Source organism: Lytechinus variegatus, chromosome 2 (assembly GCF_018143015.1).
Source record: "Lytechinus variegatus isolate NC3 chromosome 2, Lvar_3.0, whole genome shotgun sequence".
In the NCBI taxonomy this organism is placed as follows: Eukaryota; Metazoa; Echinodermata; class Echinoidea; order Temnopleuroida; family Toxopneustidae; genus Lytechinus; species Lytechinus variegatus.
The window spans coordinates 52,883,196-52,905,241 of NC_054741.1; the positions used below are offsets into that span (position 1 = coordinate 52,883,196).

Sequence of the window (22,046 nt, forward strand, 5' to 3'; positions counted from 1 at the left end):
GAAATCAGCCTCAGGTATGATTTTTCTTTTCATTTTAGCATTCGTTAGGTATGCCTGTGTAACTTGCCCCTCTCCTTAGTGTATCTAGATCTAAGCATCAATTATAATTATAGAGGTCACAGCTATATCCCTAGATAAAATCTGGGATCCATGGATTATATAATACTGATGAATCATTCGTAGTAGGGTTTCGTCTGTTTCGTTGCTACTCTATGAATGGCAAATTGGCAAAGCATGCATTATTCTTTGGTACATCCCTCCCTGCTCTTTGTCATCCTCCATAATTTAAAAATAGACTCTACACTGCAAATGTACCTCCCAGAAGGTGGCTTATTTCATCCCTGTAGGAAGTTGTTGAACAGATCTTATGATACAGGTTTCTCTAAATTATCATATGATAATTGCAAGGATTTTTTTCCAAAGATTGATAGTATTACTACCTTTAGTCGGTCTAGTAATATTTGAACACTGGTTCATTGTACTAAATGTGATCTTGAAATTCAAATTTGATGTTCAGTTCATGAAAATTAGTAGGTTCCTCATGGAAATATCATTTCTTAGGACTGACTCATCAGTGTTGCAGAATTGGATGTACAGTATGCGGTTAGTGGTGGGAGAAGTACATGAAGGAGCATTGTATATGTGTTATGCATTCATGAGGAATTACATTTGCATAGCAAAGTATTGCGTGTTCAAACACTGTTCAAGATACCAGACGGTATCTTGTAGCTCAGAATAAATATGTATAGTGATTCTCCTGATAAACAGAGATTTAATTACCATGTGTAACCGACTTCCTTCAACTTTTATTTTTGCAGTTCATGTACATTTAGGCAAGGTTTACATCATAGCCATATGGTTATCACACATACCGTTTTATAATATGCTTTTCATGTGCATGCTTTCAGACCATTCTTCTTATGTTCTTCTCTGAATTAACTAAATTAATTTTGGGGAATAGTAATGAGTTAATGACAATCGCTTCCATGTGATTTTCTTTTTCAAGATTTCCATATGCCACCATTGATACTTATTATTATTATAATACAGATGTTATCCAAGAACTATTGCTTTTTATTAGCTTATCAGATTTGAAGATAGGGAGAAAACTAATTATTACGATTGTTGAATTGAATTGTACAAATGTGCAAGATTGCAACATCAGGGTGCAAAGGGTTAAGTATATTTGTGTAATAATCAGTACCTAGTGTTTCTATCTTAGGGCAAGTCACACTTAGTACCTGTAGCTCTATCAAGTGACTGAATAATTAATTCAATTTCAGTATGTCAGATGTTCCTGAGTGTTTTATACATGTTATGTGTATCAGACAATATTCTTCACCTTTCTTTAATGTGTTATCCAGTTTTGGTTAGGTTGTATATTTTTACCCAATATCTGTAATTGATAGAAATGTTATTTTTTTATGTTGAAGGTTGATTTATTGATCTATCGATCAATTCAACAGGCACATTTGTCTGAAGTATTATCTAGTTAAATAATGTGAATATGGTGCCTACATGTATGTGTTTACCCAAGCTGTGAATTTGAATGAAAATATGAATCATGCAATCAAAACATGAATAAAAGACAGAATAGAAATAAAATTTGATTATTAAAGCCTAATGTACTGTAATATTTATTCTGTAGCAAGATTGAATATCCAACTTACACCTCAAAGAAAAAAAAGAGTGATAATACAAAGCCAAACAGAAAGATTTGAAATCAAGCCAAGTTTTGCTGATGGTATTGAATGTTCTTCTTTTCAGGTTCAAAAGCTGGCTATAACTTGCATCCAAAGAAATGTACGTAAGTTCCTGGCAGTGAAGAATTGGCCGTGGTGGCGTCTTGTGACCAAAGTACTACCTCTCCTTGATGTACACAGAACAGAAGAAGAGCTCAAGATGAAAGATGTAAGCTGATATTTGGTGTAGCTGGGAAGTGTAAGGATTGACTGAGGAGAAGGGAGAGGAGGGAGGGAAGGAAGGAAGGTTGGAGATGAGGATATGGAGTGATTAAGGGAAGGAGGGATATAAAATGGAAAGAGGATGAAAGAGCAGAATGAGGAGAAAGGAGTGTACATGTAAGAAGAAAAAGAAAGAAGGAAAAGAAGGAAATCATCCAGGTTTAGAAGAAGGGGGAGGGAAGGAAAACTGGAAATCGTGATGTGGAGAGATTAAGGGAAGAACGGATGTGAAAGAAGGAGAGAGTGAAAGAGCAGGAAGTGGAGAAAGGATAGAAAGAAAGTGGGAGAGGGAGAAAGAAAGAAAAAAAAAAGAGGGAGATAGAAGCAGAGAATTGTCTTTGGGAGTGAATTGATGAGGGCAATAAGGATTGTTTTGGGCTGAGAGAAGAGCAGAGAGTGTATGACATAAAGAATAGGAAATCAGGAAAATGGAAGCCAATATACTTGCATTTTAACATTATTTGTAACACTATCAACCCCTCTCTTCAAAATTAGTCTTCCCCTTATTTGTCTTCAAATGTTGTATTTTTCTTTCTCCACCCCATATCATTGTTTCTTTCTGACTCCCTTTGTTCTTCTTCCTCTGCATCCTTCATATTTTTTTATTCTGTCCTTTGCTCCTTTTCTGTTGAATCTGATTTTAGTTGGAGTTAGAGCAGCTGAGAGTCAAAGTGGCCAAGATGGAGACAGAAAGGAATACACTCAAACAGAATGTGGACAAGCTAGATTCAAGGGTAAGCTAATGTACCAAAGTACCCCATGAAAGTGCATTTGTTTTGCCCCCCCCCCTCCCCCCGAATTTTCTCACTAAAAATCTATAATGCAAAAAGATTGAGCCAAGACATTTCATGTGCAACTTTTGAGACCAAATTTGGGATGTTCGGGTATGCGGTTCCAAAGTATTGCAACATTTTATAAGTGCATGGCAGACATGAAAATTGCTCTTAAATGTGATTTTGTGTACAAATCCAATGGAAATTCTGTATGTAGTGAAATTTATAAATGTATCATTGTGTTTACTTAAAACTAGATTAAAAGTAATTGATTTCATGTTATTTATGATTGATATAGTATTACTGACAACTTTTTTTGTTGAGAAAAGTAAGAAGTAAAAAAAAAGAAAAGAAGGAAAATCATTAGAAAAAAAACAACAACTAACAATCGGCAAGTTTATTGTATCAAATTTCACTTAGGGAAACTGAAGCTGAGCTATTAAAAAATCCATTGTATTGAAGTACATTGATTAAATTAAAATATGACCATTAGTGTGTTTGAGTCATTGTGTTGGCAAAGATCAAGTTTTCACACATGTCTCGACGATTCATACTTGAGTTAACAACACAAACATGTACCATCAGTAACCAGCTTGTACATGTGTGTTATGGTGAAGACAACAATTTGCTATTAAATACATTCCTCTCTGCCTGTAAAGTATGAAAGTATCTGTATGATGCGGTATATATGTCTGCTGACACAATAGTTTGTACTACCCTATATTTTGTGTTATTCATGAAACCAGGTAACGGAGATGACAGCTGACTTGTCTGAGGAGCACACGGCGGCCACCCACGCCTCGGAGATGCTTGAGGTAGAAACAGCAGAAAGATTACGGCTGGAGAAAGAGCTTAAAGAAATACGGGTGAGATTTTCTGTGGATTTACATATATGCATTTTATGCGATATTCGGGACGAAGAAGAATTAATTCATTCTTGTTTGTATCGAGGGTGTGTCGTTGTGCCCTCACCTACATTTATTATTCTGCATAAAAGCACCAAGAACTGGCATGAATTTCATTATGTGGAAAAAAGAAAAAAAAATGAAAATGAGGACATTATTAAGTAGGTTTATTGTGCTTTAGAGATTTATGTGCCAAATGATTCTGAAAGAGAAAGTGATTGATTTGTGGGTCAGTGATTAGGGAAATGCTAATGGCATTCTTAAATGAGGTTGGTCTTATCTCCAAAGTATGATATAATATGTTTCCATGTTTCCATTCACAGGAGCTAATGACAATTTATACCCCCCTCACCCATGTGCATTTTTTTCCAGATAACCCTCATAAATAGGCAAAAGATTTGCCGACATATAGTAGATTTCTAATAAGTTGAAAATGAAAAAAAACTATTTTGAAGAAAAACAAAGCAGAAGTAGGGTGAACAATTGTCACAGAGGTAAAGTAAATGTGAATTCAAGTATTGTTTGGAGAGAAATATTGAATTAAAAGTGTCCATGTTGCATTCAATTGACTTTACATCATATGTATACATTTGTTACATGAGTAGATGTGATCATCAATCATACTCTTGAATAGAATCATGTAATAGGGCAAATATTTGATTAGCTTGTGGAATCATTGTATGATTTATTTCCCCGTAGTCCAATTACAACGCTCTCCAAAGGAAATCAGAGAAAATGGAGATGGAATTGATGGAACATCGTATGGTCAGGTCATCTATTATTGAAGCAGACATGAGCAGTGATGATGAAACTGGTATGTATTGTGGTATTCATTTCTTTGCATTTCTTTTTCTTTGTAAACATGTATAGTCTTCAAGGCTTCCTTTTCCCTTTGTTATATCATCCTCTTTCTCTCTCTTCTTCATTAGTTCATTCCTTAATTGTTATGTTGTTCAGTTTTCGGAGCAATGCAGCATTCCTTTGCAAGTTGATGCTATGTAAATTATTATTATTGCTGTTGTTGTTGTTATTACTTGTTATTACTAATTACTTATATTGGGCTTTCCCCGTAAGGCCCTAAGCACTTACAATTACATAAGTAAGAGATATTATATCATGTTAAAAACTACAAACTATGAAAGAGATGGGTTTTTAATGTCTATGAAATTTGCTGGTGATGGAGACTGTCTTATTATAATTTGCAAATCATTCCAGTATTATGTAGCTGACGCATTAAAATGTAGGGAGAGATTTATTGAAATTTATAATAATATGCTATGTTGTTGATTATAGAAAAGTTATATTTTTGTATTAGTGTAAAACAGTAAATCAATAGAGTCCAGTAGAGCTGACCAAAGCATTTTCTGACCAAAACAATGTTTCACAAAGTACATGAAGATATTCTAATACATATTCTTGTATTAGTTTTATCTTGTGAAATATGTTATTATAGGAAAGAGGGTGAGAATTAACCATTTAACATTTACAGTTTATGGAGATTATACTTGTATCCTCATGATATAATTATATCGTTCTCATATGAAATAATTGTCATCCCCATGATCGTTATGTAGTAAACACCTATTGTAATTGTTGCAAAGACATCAGTTTAGAATAGAGAAAAAAAAAATCTATATGAACCTACGGATTGGTACTTTTAGGGTGATGATGAATTATTTATGAGGTGAATAATAATCATGCCTTAATCATCATTTGAGGTGAAAGTAATGGATTTTGCATCTTGCGCCAGTGGGGAAAAAGATACTACGAGATGACTCGACCAGACTTTGTTTGGAAAATTATGATGGAAAAATATATGTGAAGTTCATTATCTGGGGTGGTGTAGATGTATGTCACAGGTGTATTGCATGTACTGTGCTTAACATTAGAGTCACTGTGTCAAGTGTGTGATAGGAAAGCTTGCAAAACATTAAACCTTGGATTTCGTGAAGGATAAGCTGTCGAATGGGATTTTGGTTACAATGACTCTCTGCAAAGGAATGTTCCTCATCATGTTTTGATGAATTTGGATGATATTTTAATTTCGAATTCTGGTAAAGAATTGATGAAGAATGGAGCTGTGTGCAAGACAGACGTACTGCCAGACGTACTGTCGGTTCCGTGTGAACTGTAAGGATTCTGTTTATTTTGAACCAGTGACATTTGTGTGTTGAAAGATGGCGTTTAAAAAGCGTCCTTTTGACATTGCATGTATGAATGAATAATATAGATTTATTATCTAGATCTTTTCTTACTCTCTCTCTCTCTCTTAAATTTGAATCTTTGATTGCTTTATATATATCTACATGTATACATATTTATCAGATGGTCCTTGTTTTTTATTGGGGGTTTAATTTACATTAATTTACATTTAAATCAAATGTTGTTGTATTAGTAAGGAATATAATAGAATATAATATTTACAATTATTATATTTACAGCTACAGGTGTCTTTATAGGTTTTTTTTTATAAACAGCTGATGCCGATGATTTTACATGTGGAGACCAGCAAACTTTGGTTTGGTTGGTTTAACTCAATACTAATTTATTTTATGTTTTGTTCGCAGACTCGATGTATAGACTGAAATATATGCAGCTGAGGAAGGAGATGGAACTGGGTAAAAAACGACTTCAGCAGGACCATGAAGAAGAATTGGAAAAACTCATCTCCAACAGGAAATCAGTTGAGAAAAAGGTAATATATACACTTTACATTCTAGGTTCAACAACTTTTCAGTTGACATTCTTGTATTGATATTCTCATAATGGAAATAAAGCTGGAAGAATATAACTGGGTAGTTCAAAAAGAAAGGAAAAGATAGTGATCAATGGGAAATTCAGAAAAAGAAGAAACAAAAGAAGAAGTGTGATACTTCATTATGTGAAGGCCATCTATACATCATTCATTTATTAGAAATGCAACAAAAGTCTCATGCACTGCCTATAAGCTCATTACCATATTAAGTATATGTTAATGAGGGTACTCATGGAAAAAAAATCTTATGACCATATATGGACAATGCACCAGTGCCCCACTGCTGCCATCTTGCTTTTAGCCACACCTCTTGAAATGTACATTTATTGATTGCATCTTGTAACTTTCTAATTGAAATGTAACTTTCATCCTGTAATCTACAAATCTAGAATGTTATCTATGAAGTAATGTACATGGATGTGTAGATGACATGCAGGTGTCTCTACCAATGTAGATTTCAGTACCTACAAGTAGGTTAGATATTCAAATAAGGGGGATTTTTTTTTACAGTAAATGCATGCATGCTAGTTCAATAATTATTTTATTATGTAAAGAAAACATGGGATTAAGCAGGAAAATATAGATAGTAATGAAACAAAGAAGGATTTGTTTCATATTTTACTTTCAAATACATCAACCAAACTTTCAATATCCAGCTCAATTCAATTCTTTTTTGTCCATGATAGCGCTGGAAATATGTTGTGGTCACACATGATAAGAATACATGATGTAAGATGTATGTATATGTATATACATGTACATATCATTAAGATTGCTCAAATAATACACTTTGAAGGGCAGTGCTTCATTTACATTTACAATTAATTGCACTATTATAAAACAAGATAAATGACGAAATGACATCTTCAAAAAAGGGCATTTCCTTAATTTAAATTTTTGAGTAATCTTCTCTTCCTCTCTTATTTTCCTATTTTCTGTTTTTCCGCAGTTTTTAGAGGCATCAGAGGAGGCTGAGGAGTACAAACGCCAGCTGAACAACTTCAAGAGACGATCTCAGAAATTGGCTGAAGAATCTCAGGATATGAAATTACACCTTGAATCACAACAAACCAGGAACTCAGACCTGGAAAAGAAACAGAGAAAGTAAGTCATTTAGAATGTAGAAAAAGAGAAATTTTGCACATGGAGCACTGCAAGAAATATACATTCAGTTTTATGTCAAGCAAAAGTACCAAAATTAGGTTTAAAGGTAATCACATAAAGGTATCAAAATGACTTTAATTTACATGTTGACCTTGGGCCCTTAAACTTGTTATGATAACAAATTATTGGCAATTACAGTTTAAAGTGATTGGTTAACATTGGTTTGACTTTTAAAAAATCTGAGCTAGAAGGTCACACTTGTCACCTTTGTCTGTGATATGTTACAAAAATGAAGCCCAGAAAAAATTGCGTTCGAATATAATTATTTAGTGCTTCAAAAATTGAAATATAAAGTGACCGGAAACACCATCTTAATTTCATCCAATACACTTATGTGTATTATTTAGGTGTCTATAAGATGCCTATTTACAAAATCGGGAATTGCCTTGTAGTTTTAACTTTTCATTCTCAATAATAGTTGTTTTCAGGGTTTATTAGTTCTAATACACGCACTTGTACACATGTTTCATCTCGGTTTGAGAATTTTTTTAATCAGCTGCTCACAAAGTTAAATAATACCTTTAAAGGGATGGTCCGGGCGGAAAATATTTCTTAATACATAGAGTTCAATTCACTGAGCAAAATGCCGAAAATTTCATCAAAATCGGATAACAAATAATAAAGTTATTGAAGTTTAAATTTAATTCAGCAATATTTTATATATATATATTTTATATACTCCACTTTCCGTTTTCTTATGTTATTACATAAAATCATATTTTTTCACTATTTCATACTTGTGTGAATAATATGTCTCCCTTATAATGAAATAAGTTGCAGCAATAAATATCTGATGCACTAAATCAGTTGTCAATCCAATTTTTCTAGTTCTTGGAGGGAAAAAATGAATAAACCTAATTTCATATAATGAAATACAAAAGAACAAGTGGGGATGTGACATCAGCCCACCTAATGAAAATTCATGATGACTCTCTTCACAAAATATTGCTAAACTTTAAAATTTAATAAATTTGTTATTTGTTATCCAAATTTGATGAAATTTTCTGCACTTTGCTCAGTGAATTCTGCTATATCTATTAAGCTATAAATACTTTCAGCCCGGACCATCCATTTAAGGCCACTGAAATCATTCTATTTCATACTGAACTTGTTGCAGAAATTGTGCACTAGTTATTACAACAATTTATGAAATGGGACCCATATCTGTTCATTCTTGAATGAAAGTGATTTCTAATTTTAATCAAATCAAAGGTTATTCCTTTTTCTTTGATTTGTTCCATTCCATAAAGAACCAAAACAAAATTTTAGAATACAATTTTGTAAAACATGGACTCTTTATATCAAGGTAGTTGAATATATTTTGTATGCAATTGTATCTTAGTGTGCCGAGATGAACAGCGCTTACTGATGCTGAGCCTTTAAGTGCATCAACATCCCAGGGTTCCCACAGACATGGAAAAATTTGTGGTCATGGGAAGTCAGAAAATTTTAGAAAATTTGTGAAAAGTTGCATTTACCTCTTGGCTATAGCAGCTTTCCAGTTTGTCGTGTCTCGCAACTCATAATCTGTGGTCATACTCTGCTATTATAATTCGTATTCATGATTTCCATTTTTCCCAGTATTGTGACATCCCAAATTCTACATAATCCCCTGGACGTCACAGGAAGCCACGGAAAGCAGCAATTTAGTCATGGAATTCTTTTTTCAAATTTCTGTGGGAACCCTGACATCCTTGCCATAAAAAACACCGTATAAATATTTATACACACAGCTATACAGACAGACAGAGAGAGAAATTCATGGAAAAATGTGCATTTGACTATGTTCAAATAATCATGTAGCTACGTTAATCATTTGACAAGGATCTTGGAGCAAATTGTTATGAATTAAATGAGTTTTTGTTTTTGAATAATGAATAATCATTAATGTGGGTATCTATGGTCTACATGGCTTCATTATGCACATTTTGATTTATTTTATTATTGCAGGTTTGATGCTGAATTAGCCAAAGTTCATCAAGATCTACAGCATGAGAAGACGGCCAAGGACAGGCTCCAGAGAGAGAAAGGAAAACTTGAAGGAGAGAATTACATCATTTCACAACAACTCGAGGTAAGTCCATTTTTCTCATCAGGGCACAGTCTGTAGGCCTGGTCCAACTGGCCGACGGACACAATTCGTATTCGTAATGGATACAGCAGACAAGCAAAATTTTTGGGTGGCTCCATCCGTTTTCATCCGCTCCAGACAATGGACAAAATGGGCGAACAATGAAATCATAGTGGACGGATGCTCGATGGATATAGAGCGTATGAAACGCGTATGCAAAGATTTACATGGATAAATAATTTTTTCCAATGGATAGCAAGATTCTTTTCCATTTTACATCCTCTCTACATTTGTAATTGCAGTGTGACCAGGGGCGGTATTCTGGAACACTGTCATAACTTTTGTCATAAATTTTGTCATTTCTTTCCGAGATGTGACACCGCTATGATTGTCACAAATCGGTATTCTGAACATTGTCTTTTCCCTGTCATATCTCTCAAAGTTCCCGCCCATCTTTTCGGAAGCAATCCAATCAAAATCATCGTTAGTTCCCAGCCGGAGCCCTTCTAGCCAATAGGAATGCCCCGTGACAGGTAGGGGGTATCCCAATTCTGTTGCTGGCATCGCGCAACTACGCGAATATTGATGCGCTTAATTACAGAGAGAGACGGGAGCTGTGAAGGATTTTAGAGGAGAAGTAGAAAAATAAGGAAAACAGAGAAAAAAGGAGAAATTAATATGTAGGGCCTACATAATTGTAGCATGAAAAAATAATTGTAAAAATTGTCGTGGATGATGAGTGAAACTAATACCACAATCTAATCTAAATGATATCGTTATATGCTTGACATTCAGTCGGCAGGGTATGCGGGATATTTGGTACTAAAAGATATGACAAAATTTATGACTGCTACCCCCTGTCATAACTTTTGTCATATCTTTTGCTTGTATAAAAGGATTACGCGCATTAAAGCCGCGTATTTTTGGTGCGCGCCAAAGAGAAAAGACAAAATTTATGACAATTTTTGTGACAAAAGTTATGACATCCACCAGAATACCGATTTTGTCATATCTCTGAGATAAGATAAAATATGGAGATAAGACAATGTTCAGAATACCGCCCCAGGCCTTTATAGAGAGATGGATTTGAATGTATTGGATATGGAAATCCACAAATTTCATTCTGTATAAACTGAAATTTTAGCAATGGTTTTCATGAGCCTAAGGCTTTCATTTGCTACTGTGAAGTGGTGTGCACATGTCATAGAATGACTTGATCCAATTTTGAGAACTTCTTCCCCTACTTCTCTAAGGATTATGTCTAAAAAGTAAGAACCCCCCCACAATTATCAGATAAGGAGTTGGCTTGCCTGTTGAACCAAAGATTGAAGGTTTGAGTCTCCGGGGCCACTGACTGAAGCCTGCATTGTGGGTTACCTTGCCCCTCCCGTTTCATAGACACAAGCTGTAAAAGTGGAGAACACTCCATCCCTCAGATAGGGTGTTAAATTGAGGCCCCTCGTAGAGAAGAATCACAGCCTTTACATGTTAAGAACATTTACCTGACATGTGATGCTCCCCAAACAACGAATAATAATGATGATAATAATAGGCATTTATATAGCACCATCTATCTAGAAATATTCTTTTCCAAGGCGCGATGTTATATTACCCCAGTTTTAGCTCGAGCTGCCTTTCAACAAATTATAATAATAATAAGGTACTAGCATGCATTTGTCCTGTATGAAATAAAAAAAAATATTCTTTTACTCAAACCATGTATAATGACAAAATTGAATAAGAATCACCTTGTTTCTGACAAAATATTTTATGAGAATGCTTTTCATCATCCAAGCATGTTATTGAATTGTGAAAACCTTGCCCCGGGTTTAGTCAGGCATTACACCTATTGTGATCAAGAGCCCATGGCCTGGCATGACCTAGTATTTCTCACCCATTACACTCTTTGCTGTCATTCACAATTAACCTCCAAATCTTTCAATATGAATGCCCCTAAGGGTAAGAAAGGCATGTCAGACCAGCTTATCATTTATCCCCCTAAATGGCAAAGGCCAGAATGGGATTTGGTTGCTTTTGTCACTGTTTTTGCCGTATTATCAGGAAGGGAATTAAGTTCTGGTTACAAGATCACATTTTCTGAGAAATGAATTTTCCCCAAATTGAACAAAAAATTAATGAAGTATAAGAAGGAGAGAGTGTAAGCAGACAAGACACACATGTTTAATTTAGTTTGAGGTTTTAGATTGTAAAACAGTTCTTTTCAGTTTGGTTACATTATTGTTAAATTTAATAGTTCTGGGGTATTCTAAGTCATGTTAGTCTCAGGGGTCCAAACATCTCAGCCGCAGATCACTTAAATATGTCCAAAATTTGTGTGATTGTAGGAAATTACATTAGCTCATCCTACTTTTGGAGTTCTGGGAAACTTTGAATTTATTTGCCAACTGTTCCGCGGAAGTTCCAAATTTTTGGTAAAGAGAGAGCTGCTTTTAATTTAGTGTCGTCATTTTTGCACAAGATCTCTGCAATGATCATATGGTTCAGACTCTGTTTTCCAGTTATACTACTGTCGTGGGTTTTGGGGAAGCTTAGTATGTGCTATGTAAATGTAGTGTTACTGAGAACAATGCATGTTTTTATTTGTCATTCTAGGATCTGAAGTTAGATATGAAAGTGAAGGAGGAGAAGATAGATGTGCTGAAGAGTGAAATGGACGATCTCTCGTCTCACGGTAGCATGGAAGTCAAAGAGTTGACTGGTCTCAAGAGAGCCAAGCGAGACCTCGAGACTAAGCTCCAGGACCAGGAGGAGGAGCTAGATGATCAGGCTGGACAGATCCAGCAATTAGAACAGGTAAGGACACTGCAAATTAGACCAATTTGTTGATAGACCAAATATGGTTTTAGCCCATGTGGTATTTAATTATCTGAGAACCAGACCAATTGTTGGTTGACCAAGGGAATATTAACTGGACATGCACCCTGATTAACTGTTTTATCCACAAGTGAGTCTTGATAGGAGGCTAGCACAAGTTCCAGTTTGCAATTTGGAGAAGCTACAATACACTGTTCACTTTTTGTTATCTGAAAGTTATGACGACTCTCCAGCCGATTTTGCGAACTAGGGTCTTGTGCTTTCTCTCTAGGAGAGAATGATGTACAGCCAGATTCATTAACCAACTGCCCACCTGACCTGGGTGGTCGCTGTACAAAGCCTATGGGAGTTACAGAATTCAGTTGTCAGTTGGTTATCCCACACATGCTTTAGACCACCTACCTCTATCTGTATCTAGACCACAATTTCTCCCTTTGAATATTGCTTCTGCATGGATTTCCCTTTTCAGTCTTGATTGATTCTTTCTATGAAAATGGTATTGATGTGACTGAATTAAAACAATTTATTTGGTTGTCTAATACCGCTTTCACACCAAGGTACTGTCGCAGAGACATTACCCAGCGTCTTTCACACCGCCATCAAAATTTGGTTGGGCCCAGAGTGATCGGTTGCTGTATAGATGACCTTGCTGGAAGCGGAAGTATAGCGTGTGGAAATGTATGGGGGGTCATTGCATTTTGATCGGTCGCTGAGTACGATGTGCTTTCACATCAAGCTTGCATTGGTCGCTTAAGTACCTCTCAGGCTGTACTCGGCGACCGACCGTTTCTTACTAAAATGACCAGTCGCTGAGTACGATGATGTGAAAGCAGTGTTAAACATATTTGTGTCTTGTGTTAATTACCTTATTGATTTTACATTCTCATCAAAACATAATGAATCATAATCAACTTGTCGGTTTCATTAAAAAGACCAAAAATGTTCAATATCATGAGGGGCTTGTAGATCAACAACCATTTCCCTGAGATGCACAAGATAGTATGGGCTGCTAGTAGGAATAGAAAATATAAAGAAATATTTAAATGGACGCTGAATGCGAAGCGCAAGTGTAAAGATTAATTTGTAGAACAAGCAGCGAGCTCCCAGGAAAACTGTAGTTATCACTTGAAAGAGAAGCACAGTGATTTATACATGATATTGAGAACACCTTGGTCTACCGATTAATGAGTATGAGTGACATCACAATAAGGGCTCAACTTTGATGCTTGTATTATGAAACACAAGTTATTAAGTGAGGAAGAATTTGCAGATTAAGTATGAATCTATTGAATTTGTTTCAGCTTAAAGCTTCTCTGATTCGGGGGGGGGGGGATTGATTTAAAAGTTCTTACTCTTTAGGGAAAAATCTTGAGCAGTTTGTGATGGCTGTAAAACAATTATTTTTTGATTGTTCATTGTATTATTCAGTGAGTGGGCATTTTTAAAGGCTATTCAACATTTTATTTATTCACATGTATGAACACGTGTGCACAGGAATTGCTAAAAAATGTAGAAACAAATTTAAGATCCTCAGAATTTTATTTTGCAGTCTCTGGTCACATAAGCAGGGCCTTTAAGGCTTTTTTTATATGCAATTACAACAAAGGATGAACTGGAGGTTTTTGTTGTTGTGTGTTTTGTTTTGTTTTCATGAAATGAAGTAAAAAAGTTTTTGATAACTAAAAATTTACCTTTTGATTAAACTTGTTGGAGCAGATAGGGCAAGTATTTCATAGTGATCAAAACATTTCTCATTTTAATTATGACCAACCTGTCATTCAGTATCAAACTTTGCTTCCCAGTGTATCATGAAATCGTCTTTTTCCCATGCTCCGACCATGAACGTACCGTAAATGCTATGTTCATATGGTATGACAGCCAGTTAATTTTAAGTAAATAATTTTTTGTTCTATTTCGAGAACATCTTTCAAGAATGGTATACATTGTGCATATTTATGGGTAACACATCTGGATAAATATTGTTTATTGCTCCACCTTTATGTTCTTACAGTTGCATATGGGAAGGGGGGGGGGGCAAAAGGGGTTAATGCCTTGTATTTAACTTTTTTGTGACAAAAAAAACATTAAAAAAATGAAAGTTTGTTATTTAAAAGGCAACCAAAGGAGCTGCCATATAAGCAACTAAAGGGAGTAGTCTGGTCTGTTAGCGTAAAAAATGCCCTACTTGTGGACACGGTGGACAAAAGCATGATTTTTTCTCCAGACCTTTGTTTATGTATAAGAATTAAGAATGGGGTATGCTCCAAAAAATCTGGCTGCAGGAACAGTGAAAAAATGGGTGAAAATGTCAGAATTTATGAGTTCAGATTTGTCTGATATATAGACTAGCGCTAGTGCAAAACTCAATAGCAGTGCATTATTTTGCATTGGATTGGTTCTTGAATTCAGACCCCTTTTGAACAGATCTTCTGTTTGTCCTCGCATCTCAATGCACCAAATATCTGAATGAAGATGCTAACCAAGCCGAAGGGTGACGGTGGAGGGGGTTGAATGTTGGTGTGTGTGTACATATTTTGGTCTTGGGGTAAAGGTGTGCAAGACACATTTTTTGCATGTGTTGGAAATTGTGTTGCCATGGTAACAGTGTATTATTGCAAAAATAAGGTAAAAATCTTGCAGTTAGAACCACTTCCTCTGTTTTTAACCGATTCTCATGAAATTTGGCACACACATTGGTCTTGAGGTGAAGATGTCTAAGACACACTTTTGTGTGTCTTTCAGAAATCTTGTTGCCATGGTAACAACATATTATCTGGTGAAAATTGGGGAAAAAACCTTCAATAACATTTATAGGCTTTTGTTGGAGGGGGGGGGGGGGCAGAGAAGGTCCTTAAAAACTGACAACATAAAAATATAGAAGGTTAAAGGCCATGACCATGAGGAACTTAAACACTCTTAAAAAAACACCCCTTACATTTTTTATTTTTGGGGGGGGGCTTTAGAAAATTGCCACATAAAGATTAAAATGAAATTATAACGACTAGGAACTTACCCCCCCCCAAAAAAAAAAAAGAAGGGAAATCCTTTACACTTCAGCATATTAATTTAAAGCCTCAAACATTCTGCTTTGAAAAAAAAAGTTTCCGGTGTCCAATTAATCAATGTTTTATTTAAAGCATGAAGCAGGGGCTGTCACAGAAATATACTGAAAAAATTAAATGAAAGAAAATATAAGGCTAAAATCTATTGTGCACATAGGTGTATTTTTGATATGATATGTTACTGAGTCATGGATTTGCAAGTGAATTTCTAAAACAAGTGCAGATATTTTTGTATATATTTATATTTCTACAATAATTAGTTGCATGATTAAAGGTACACTTTAAAATATGTCAGAAAAATATACTTAGAGAGAGACAGGAAACAGAAGGAGATGGCATGGTGAAGCTCAAAATCAAGAGTGATGTGAAAGTTAAAAAGAAAGAATAGGAACGGAATATGAATATGAATAAAAGACTGAGTAGGAGAATATAAATAAACAATGGTTAATTGGGTACTGTAAACAATTTTTTTTATCATATCAGAATGCATTAAGCTTCAAATGAATGGTCTGAAGTGCAAAGGACTCTTCTTACCTTTGAAGGGGGGGGGGGCATTTTCTGCTAAAAAGTATTGTCAGCCCCCTATTTTTTCGGGGGGGAGGGGTTAAGTTCCTAGTCATAATCCTTTAACTGTAATTTTAATGAGGTCATTTTCTAAAGACCCCACCCCCCCAAAAAGAGTAATGTCTAGCTTTAAAAATGCATTGACCCCTGAGGGACAAAGGTGTAGACTGGTTTGAGCATGGGGAAGTAGAACTAAAAGTGGTATGGGGAGGGGTGCACATCCCAGGAACTAAAAAAAAAACTGATGAAGTAGTTCAAATTGCAAGGTTTTTACCTAAATTTTGCCATATAATATGTTGTTCCCATGGCAACACAATTTTGGAAACACACACAAAAAGTGCTTTGTACATCTTTACTTCAATACCAATGTGTGTGCCAAATTCCATGAAAATTGATTGAAAACTGATGAAACAGTTTGAATTGTAAGGTTTTTTCCCCAATTTTCACCAGATAATATGTTGTTACCATGGCAACAAGATTTCTGAAAGACACACAAAAGTGTGTCTTAGACATCTTCACCTCAAGACCAATGTGTGTGCCAAATTTCATGAGAATCGGTTAAAAACAGAGGAAGTGGTTCTAACTGCAAGATTTTTACCTTATTTTTGCAATAATACACTGTTACCATGGCAACACAATTTCCAACACATGCAAAAAATGTGTCTTGCACACCTTTACCCCAAGACCAAAATATGTACACACACACCAACATTCAACCCCCTCCACCGTCACCCTTCGGCTTGGTTAGCATCTTCATTCAGATATTTGGTGCATTGAGATGCGAGGACAAACAGAAGATCTGTTCAAAAGGGGTCTGAATTCAAGAACTAATCCAATGCAAAATAATGCACTGCTATTGAGTTTTGCACTAGCGCTAGTCTTTATATCAGACAAATCTGAACTCATAAATTCTGACATTTTCACCCATTTTTTCACTGTTCCTGCAGCCAGATTTTTTGGAGCATACCCCATTCTTAATTCTTATACATAAACAAAGGTCTGGAGAAAAAATCACGCTTTTGTCCACCGTGTCCACATAATTCCGCTAACTGACCAGACTAGAGTAAATTCTGGAATAATTTTACTTACCAAAATTTCATTAATTAGCAGGTTGTATTTTCAGGAAAATTATTCCTCACATTTCGTGTCCAAGCTTAATATGAGATGTAAATGTAGCTAGAGGGATCATTTTCAATGCCTGCTCTTGGCTAAATAAACAACTGCATCACAATGTCAAAGATCTGTAACAAACATGTTTATTTGATACTGTAGTCATCCAATCATAGGTTTAAGCTGCAGTGTTGCCATGTGAACATGACCCCTGATAATCAACCAAGCTGTAGAGTCCATGAACTGGCCGCAGGGGGACACGGATGGTTGATTCTCTCAAATCAATCAACCAAATCACTGATTTATAGAGCTTTAGTTCACATCCACACCACCATAGCAACAAAACAAGTCCGTGAGGGGCAATCATCCAAAGCCGCATTATTCATAAATTATGAGTGCTGGAACAAAAGAGAAATATGCAATTGTATTTGTAAATAGGTCCTCTGTCTCTTAAAAAAGGCCCCCCAATCTGGGTACATATATGATATTGTATAAAATATTTCCTCATACTCTGTACAATCGTCAGTCCGTTGAAGTTGGGTATATGTTATGGGGCTCTAGCTTGTGTTGGGACAGGTAGACAGTGTTCTTCAAGTATATCACAAATTTTTCAGCACTTGATTGGATTTTATACTTATCTGTGGAAATTGATCATTATGAAGGAGAAAGGCATGGTTCGTGATCACAACTATGAAGATCTTCGCAAAGTAAGAGTTTATGATACTGTACATGTACTTAATAATAATTTTGATAGAATTTTAGTACTCTACATGTTCATGTGGATGAAATTGCCATGCAGTTTTCCCTAAAAAAGTAGGATAATATGAACACTCTTTATTAATCTAATGGGTCTAAAGGTGCTTTGAATTTTTGAAAATGAATAAGTCTTAGATTTTATCTTATTCATCTGAAAAATTGAAAATGATTCTTTAAATAGATAAAAATTTCATGATTATGCAATGTACTGTACCATATGACCTGTACCTTTATTTGTCTTTTTCCATTTTAAAAGTTCATAGGTGTTGATGACAAGATAGCAAAATACCTCTTAGAATATCTAGCTCCTTGACTTTGTTTTCCCATTTTTATTCACTTCATGAATGTTCAAGTTTATTCATTCAGTAAATGTATGGGTTATTAGAATCCTTTGAAATGGTTCACCCCTATCGATATTTGAGAGTAATCGAGCACTAATCTTGCTTAGAATTTAATCAAAGGTAGTGCTGCAAGTCAGGCGGCATGTTCGGGTTCGGTTCGGTTCGGCAGGGTTCGGCAATTTTTTTCCGAACTTTGGTTCGGTTCGGGGTTCGGCAATAAATGCCAAATTAAATTTAACATATAAAAAATAAAGATCGCCGACCTACTAACAAGTAATCTCTTTTATGAACTGTCATGTATTAATAATAAATTTTGTTTCTAAAAAGAATAGTTAAGATAATTGTTGAACTTTCTTTTGTTTTAATAAACAAAAAATAAGTCATTTCTACTTTCATTTTTAAAATGAAAATAAAAAAATCAAAAGAAAAAATATTGATAACGAGAGAATCAGGACAGAAATAGAATTACAAAGATCAGAATATTTTTTTCACGATTATTTCATGTAGCTATGATCATGATCGATTACGATGTCATTGCCAACGCAGCTTCTCAAATTGGAAAGTGTTGATCGGGAATGTCGAAATAGTAGACAAACAACCTCCACTCAACTGTTATTATACCGGTAAAATTCACATTCCAAAGAATATGAGTGTTTTAGAAAGTCCCTATTTCCTGAAAAGTGGTAAAATCTGGTCAATGAATTACTTTAAAAAGATAAAATATCAGTCCATTCTTGGTCCAGAAAGATCGACGCTACGTGACTTCAAACATATTTCTAACACAAAAATGTGTACATGGGACTGTACTGCGTATTTTAGTGTTGTGAAATCACTCGGCGTTGATCGTCAGAACTAAGACGGAACTGATAATTTATCATTTCATTTTCAGTAATTGGCCAGATTAAACCACTTTTAAGAAAATATTGACAATGGAAAAACGTGTCAAGTTTGGAATACGAATTTTACCTGTATAATAGCAACCGAGAGCAGGTTGTTTGGACTTCCTGTTTCAACTTTCCTTACCAACCATTTCCGGAACATCGATCAGGGAACATGCGTTGATTTGGTTTGAATTTTTATCTTTTTTGTTTTTTTCACCCTCATTCCTTCATCTCTTATTTATTTATCTTTTATATTAATATGGAAATTTCAGAAGGTGGAATATATATACTTTACCATTACTTTGTCAGTCACAAGGAATTAATTTATGTCTTTTCAATTAAATGTACATCCGATTACAGCAATACGTAATTCAACTACGATACACTTTTTAACTGAGTTAAGCTTAAAATGTCCCCACATTTTATAAGGAAAAAATATATTCATGTTTAGGCCTGGGACGATTGTTATTATTACCATTCGATTATTTCCTGGAAAAATAATTGAATGATTCGATTGTTCGTCGGGAATCACGTCTTTTAAGTCACAATAGTTGACCTACTTTATGGTGACCTCCCCATGAAGAAATCTCCATCAAAGTCACATGTTCAGCATAAATGAGGCCCTTTTCCCCCTTCTCCATGATTTTTTATATCAAAAGAAACTTCATGAAATGAGATTAAATCTTTCAGTTTATTGTTCCAATGAAAATCTTTCCTAAATCAATACTGGTACCCTGGTATTATGCATGCATCCCTCCAAGTGCCACACCCCTGCATATAAATGAATCAGCCCCGCCGAGTCCAAAGACGTAAACAACTCATTCATGAAGTATTTTTTGAGACTGACCCCAGGTGGAGCATTTCACTTGAACAATTTCATCCCTTGCCCACACCATGTCCCCGCCTCCACTTGTGGCACTGCCCACAATGCTACACATGTATTAAAAAAATATATATTTGAAATACCTTTCAAAATTGCGATTTTTTATCATTTGAACCCACATGTATAACTGGGTCTATTTTTGGAGACTAGTCGAGAAAGTACTGGTGAAGGCGGGCGCGTGTTGGAATGTAGTTTTCATTGGTTGAGGGGGATATAAAAAAGGTTGCATTGTTCTGAAACATGAAAGAAATTCTCCGGTTCCCACCCCTATCCTTCCCTCTCTCTCTTTCCCTCGCACGCACACACACACACACACACACACAGATGGGGGAGGGGTCAATTTATTTCTGAAGTCATGACCTTTCCTGATAATAAAGGGAACCACATGCCTTCCGCTTCTTTGTTTCCCAAAGTTTCATTGGCTATCCGAAGGTCCAATCAGCTCGAGTGAGCTGGTTATGTGTTTACTTATTATTGTGCACGCACACAATGACTTATTTTGTGTATGAGGGCAAGGTCGGGTGGGATTAACATTTTCGGAGCGCTATCATGTTGGTATGTAACTGTGAATGTGATACAATCATTGATAATTTTTGAAACATTACCTCGGTAACATAATTTTTAAACCTGTAAAAAACAGCTGTCATCATTGTTTTCTTGTCATTTTATTATTATTACTTGGGTATTAGAGTTATGCCAACGTCATAATCGGGATCTGCCGAACATTCGATTAGTGTATATTTTGCTAATCGATTGGTGATTGGCGGCATGCCAATCGAACCATTCGATCAATCGATGTTTACTCCCAGGCCTATTCATGTTTATAAAAAAAAATGAAAATGATAAAAATTTAATCAAACACGAGACCGAAACTGTCATACTTTGTCATTTACGAGGAATGAATTTATGTCTGATTCTTTTTCTTTATTAAATACAAAATGATTAGGTCCGATTACGATCACGATCGATTACGGCAATACGTAAATACACCACACTTTTATACCGAGTTTAGCTTCAAAATGCCCCCTCATTTTATCAAGAAAAAATATATTTATGTTAATAAAATATTATTAAGTTGATAACAGTTCAATCAAAGACGAGATGGGAGCTATCATAGTGGAATTTAAAAATATATTGAGTGGAATTCTCTTTGTGCACAATCACTAACCAATATATATTTTGTTAATTTTATACTTAAATCTATGTAGTCTTCACATTCACGCATTGCTTTCAAACATACTTTTTTTTTACCGAACTTCCGAACCAGGCCTTTGAGTTCGGTTCGGTTCGGTCCTGTTCGGAAGTGCCAAGTTCGGCGAACTTCCGTTCGGTTCGGCGGTTCGGCTGCAGCACTAATCAAAGGTTAATAGTATGTTCCACAATATATAAATTACTACAGGGTTTAAAAACATATTGTTTGGTGTCAGAGTTCCATGAAATGTCATATTTTATGGATTTCTTACTTAAATAATACCTGCAAATTTTGACAGGCAACAATTATGGATGTGATGAGTCGAAAACAAGTCATTAAGAACTATTATTTATCACCGTTACTAAGTATGGTACATTAAATCATGTTCATACAAAAAATTGTTTTTGAAAAGTTTGTGGTTTCCCTTTGTACATAAACAGTAAATAATGAGTCACAGTCATGTCAATACCACAATATTGCAGTATTTTGACGAAGGTGTTATGATCAGGGTTCAGCCAGAATGCTGTAGTCTACGCAGTCAATGTTCATCTTCTGCCAAAAACAGAGTATCATTTGTCCACATCACAAAGGAAGTGATTCTGTACATTACGATAAAATGATTAATTGCGGAAGAGGTTCATGGTACACCATGTGTAAAGTCTTGGGGTCCGTTGCAGAAAGAGTTGCGTTTATACGCAAGTCAAAAAAAATCAAACGCAAGTTCCAAATGCGCTGTTTATTGGTTGAAAATCAAGTTGCACATGATTTTTAGAGTTGCGATTGATTGCAA

The 22,046-nt window shown here is 35.2% G+C and overlaps 1 protein-coding gene across 3 annotated transcripts in view; it reads left to right on the forward strand.

The window, feature by feature from the left end:
- Positions 1–22,046, forward strand: part of LOC121408350 (unconventional myosin-XVIIIa-like) — a 105,044-nt gene that overhangs the window by 15,651 nt on the left and 67,347 nt on the right. For all 3 annotated transcript variants that reach the window (XM_041599789.1, XM_041599790.1, XM_041599791.1), the window contains 8 exons: positions 1,768–1,911; positions 2,609–2,698; positions 3,484–3,603; positions 4,342–4,456; positions 6,210–6,337; positions 7,347–7,501; positions 9,512–9,635; positions 12,246–12,446. In XM_041599789.1, the coding sequence (XP_041455723.1) occupies positions 1,768–1,911; positions 2,609–2,698; positions 3,484–3,603; positions 4,342–4,456; positions 6,210–6,337; positions 7,347–7,501; positions 9,512–9,635; positions 12,246–12,446 (1,077 nt within the window). The remainder of the gene's footprint in view (positions 1–1,767; positions 1,912–2,608; positions 2,699–3,483; positions 3,604–4,341; positions 4,457–6,209; positions 6,338–7,346; positions 7,502–9,511; positions 9,636–12,245; positions 12,447–22,046) is intronic.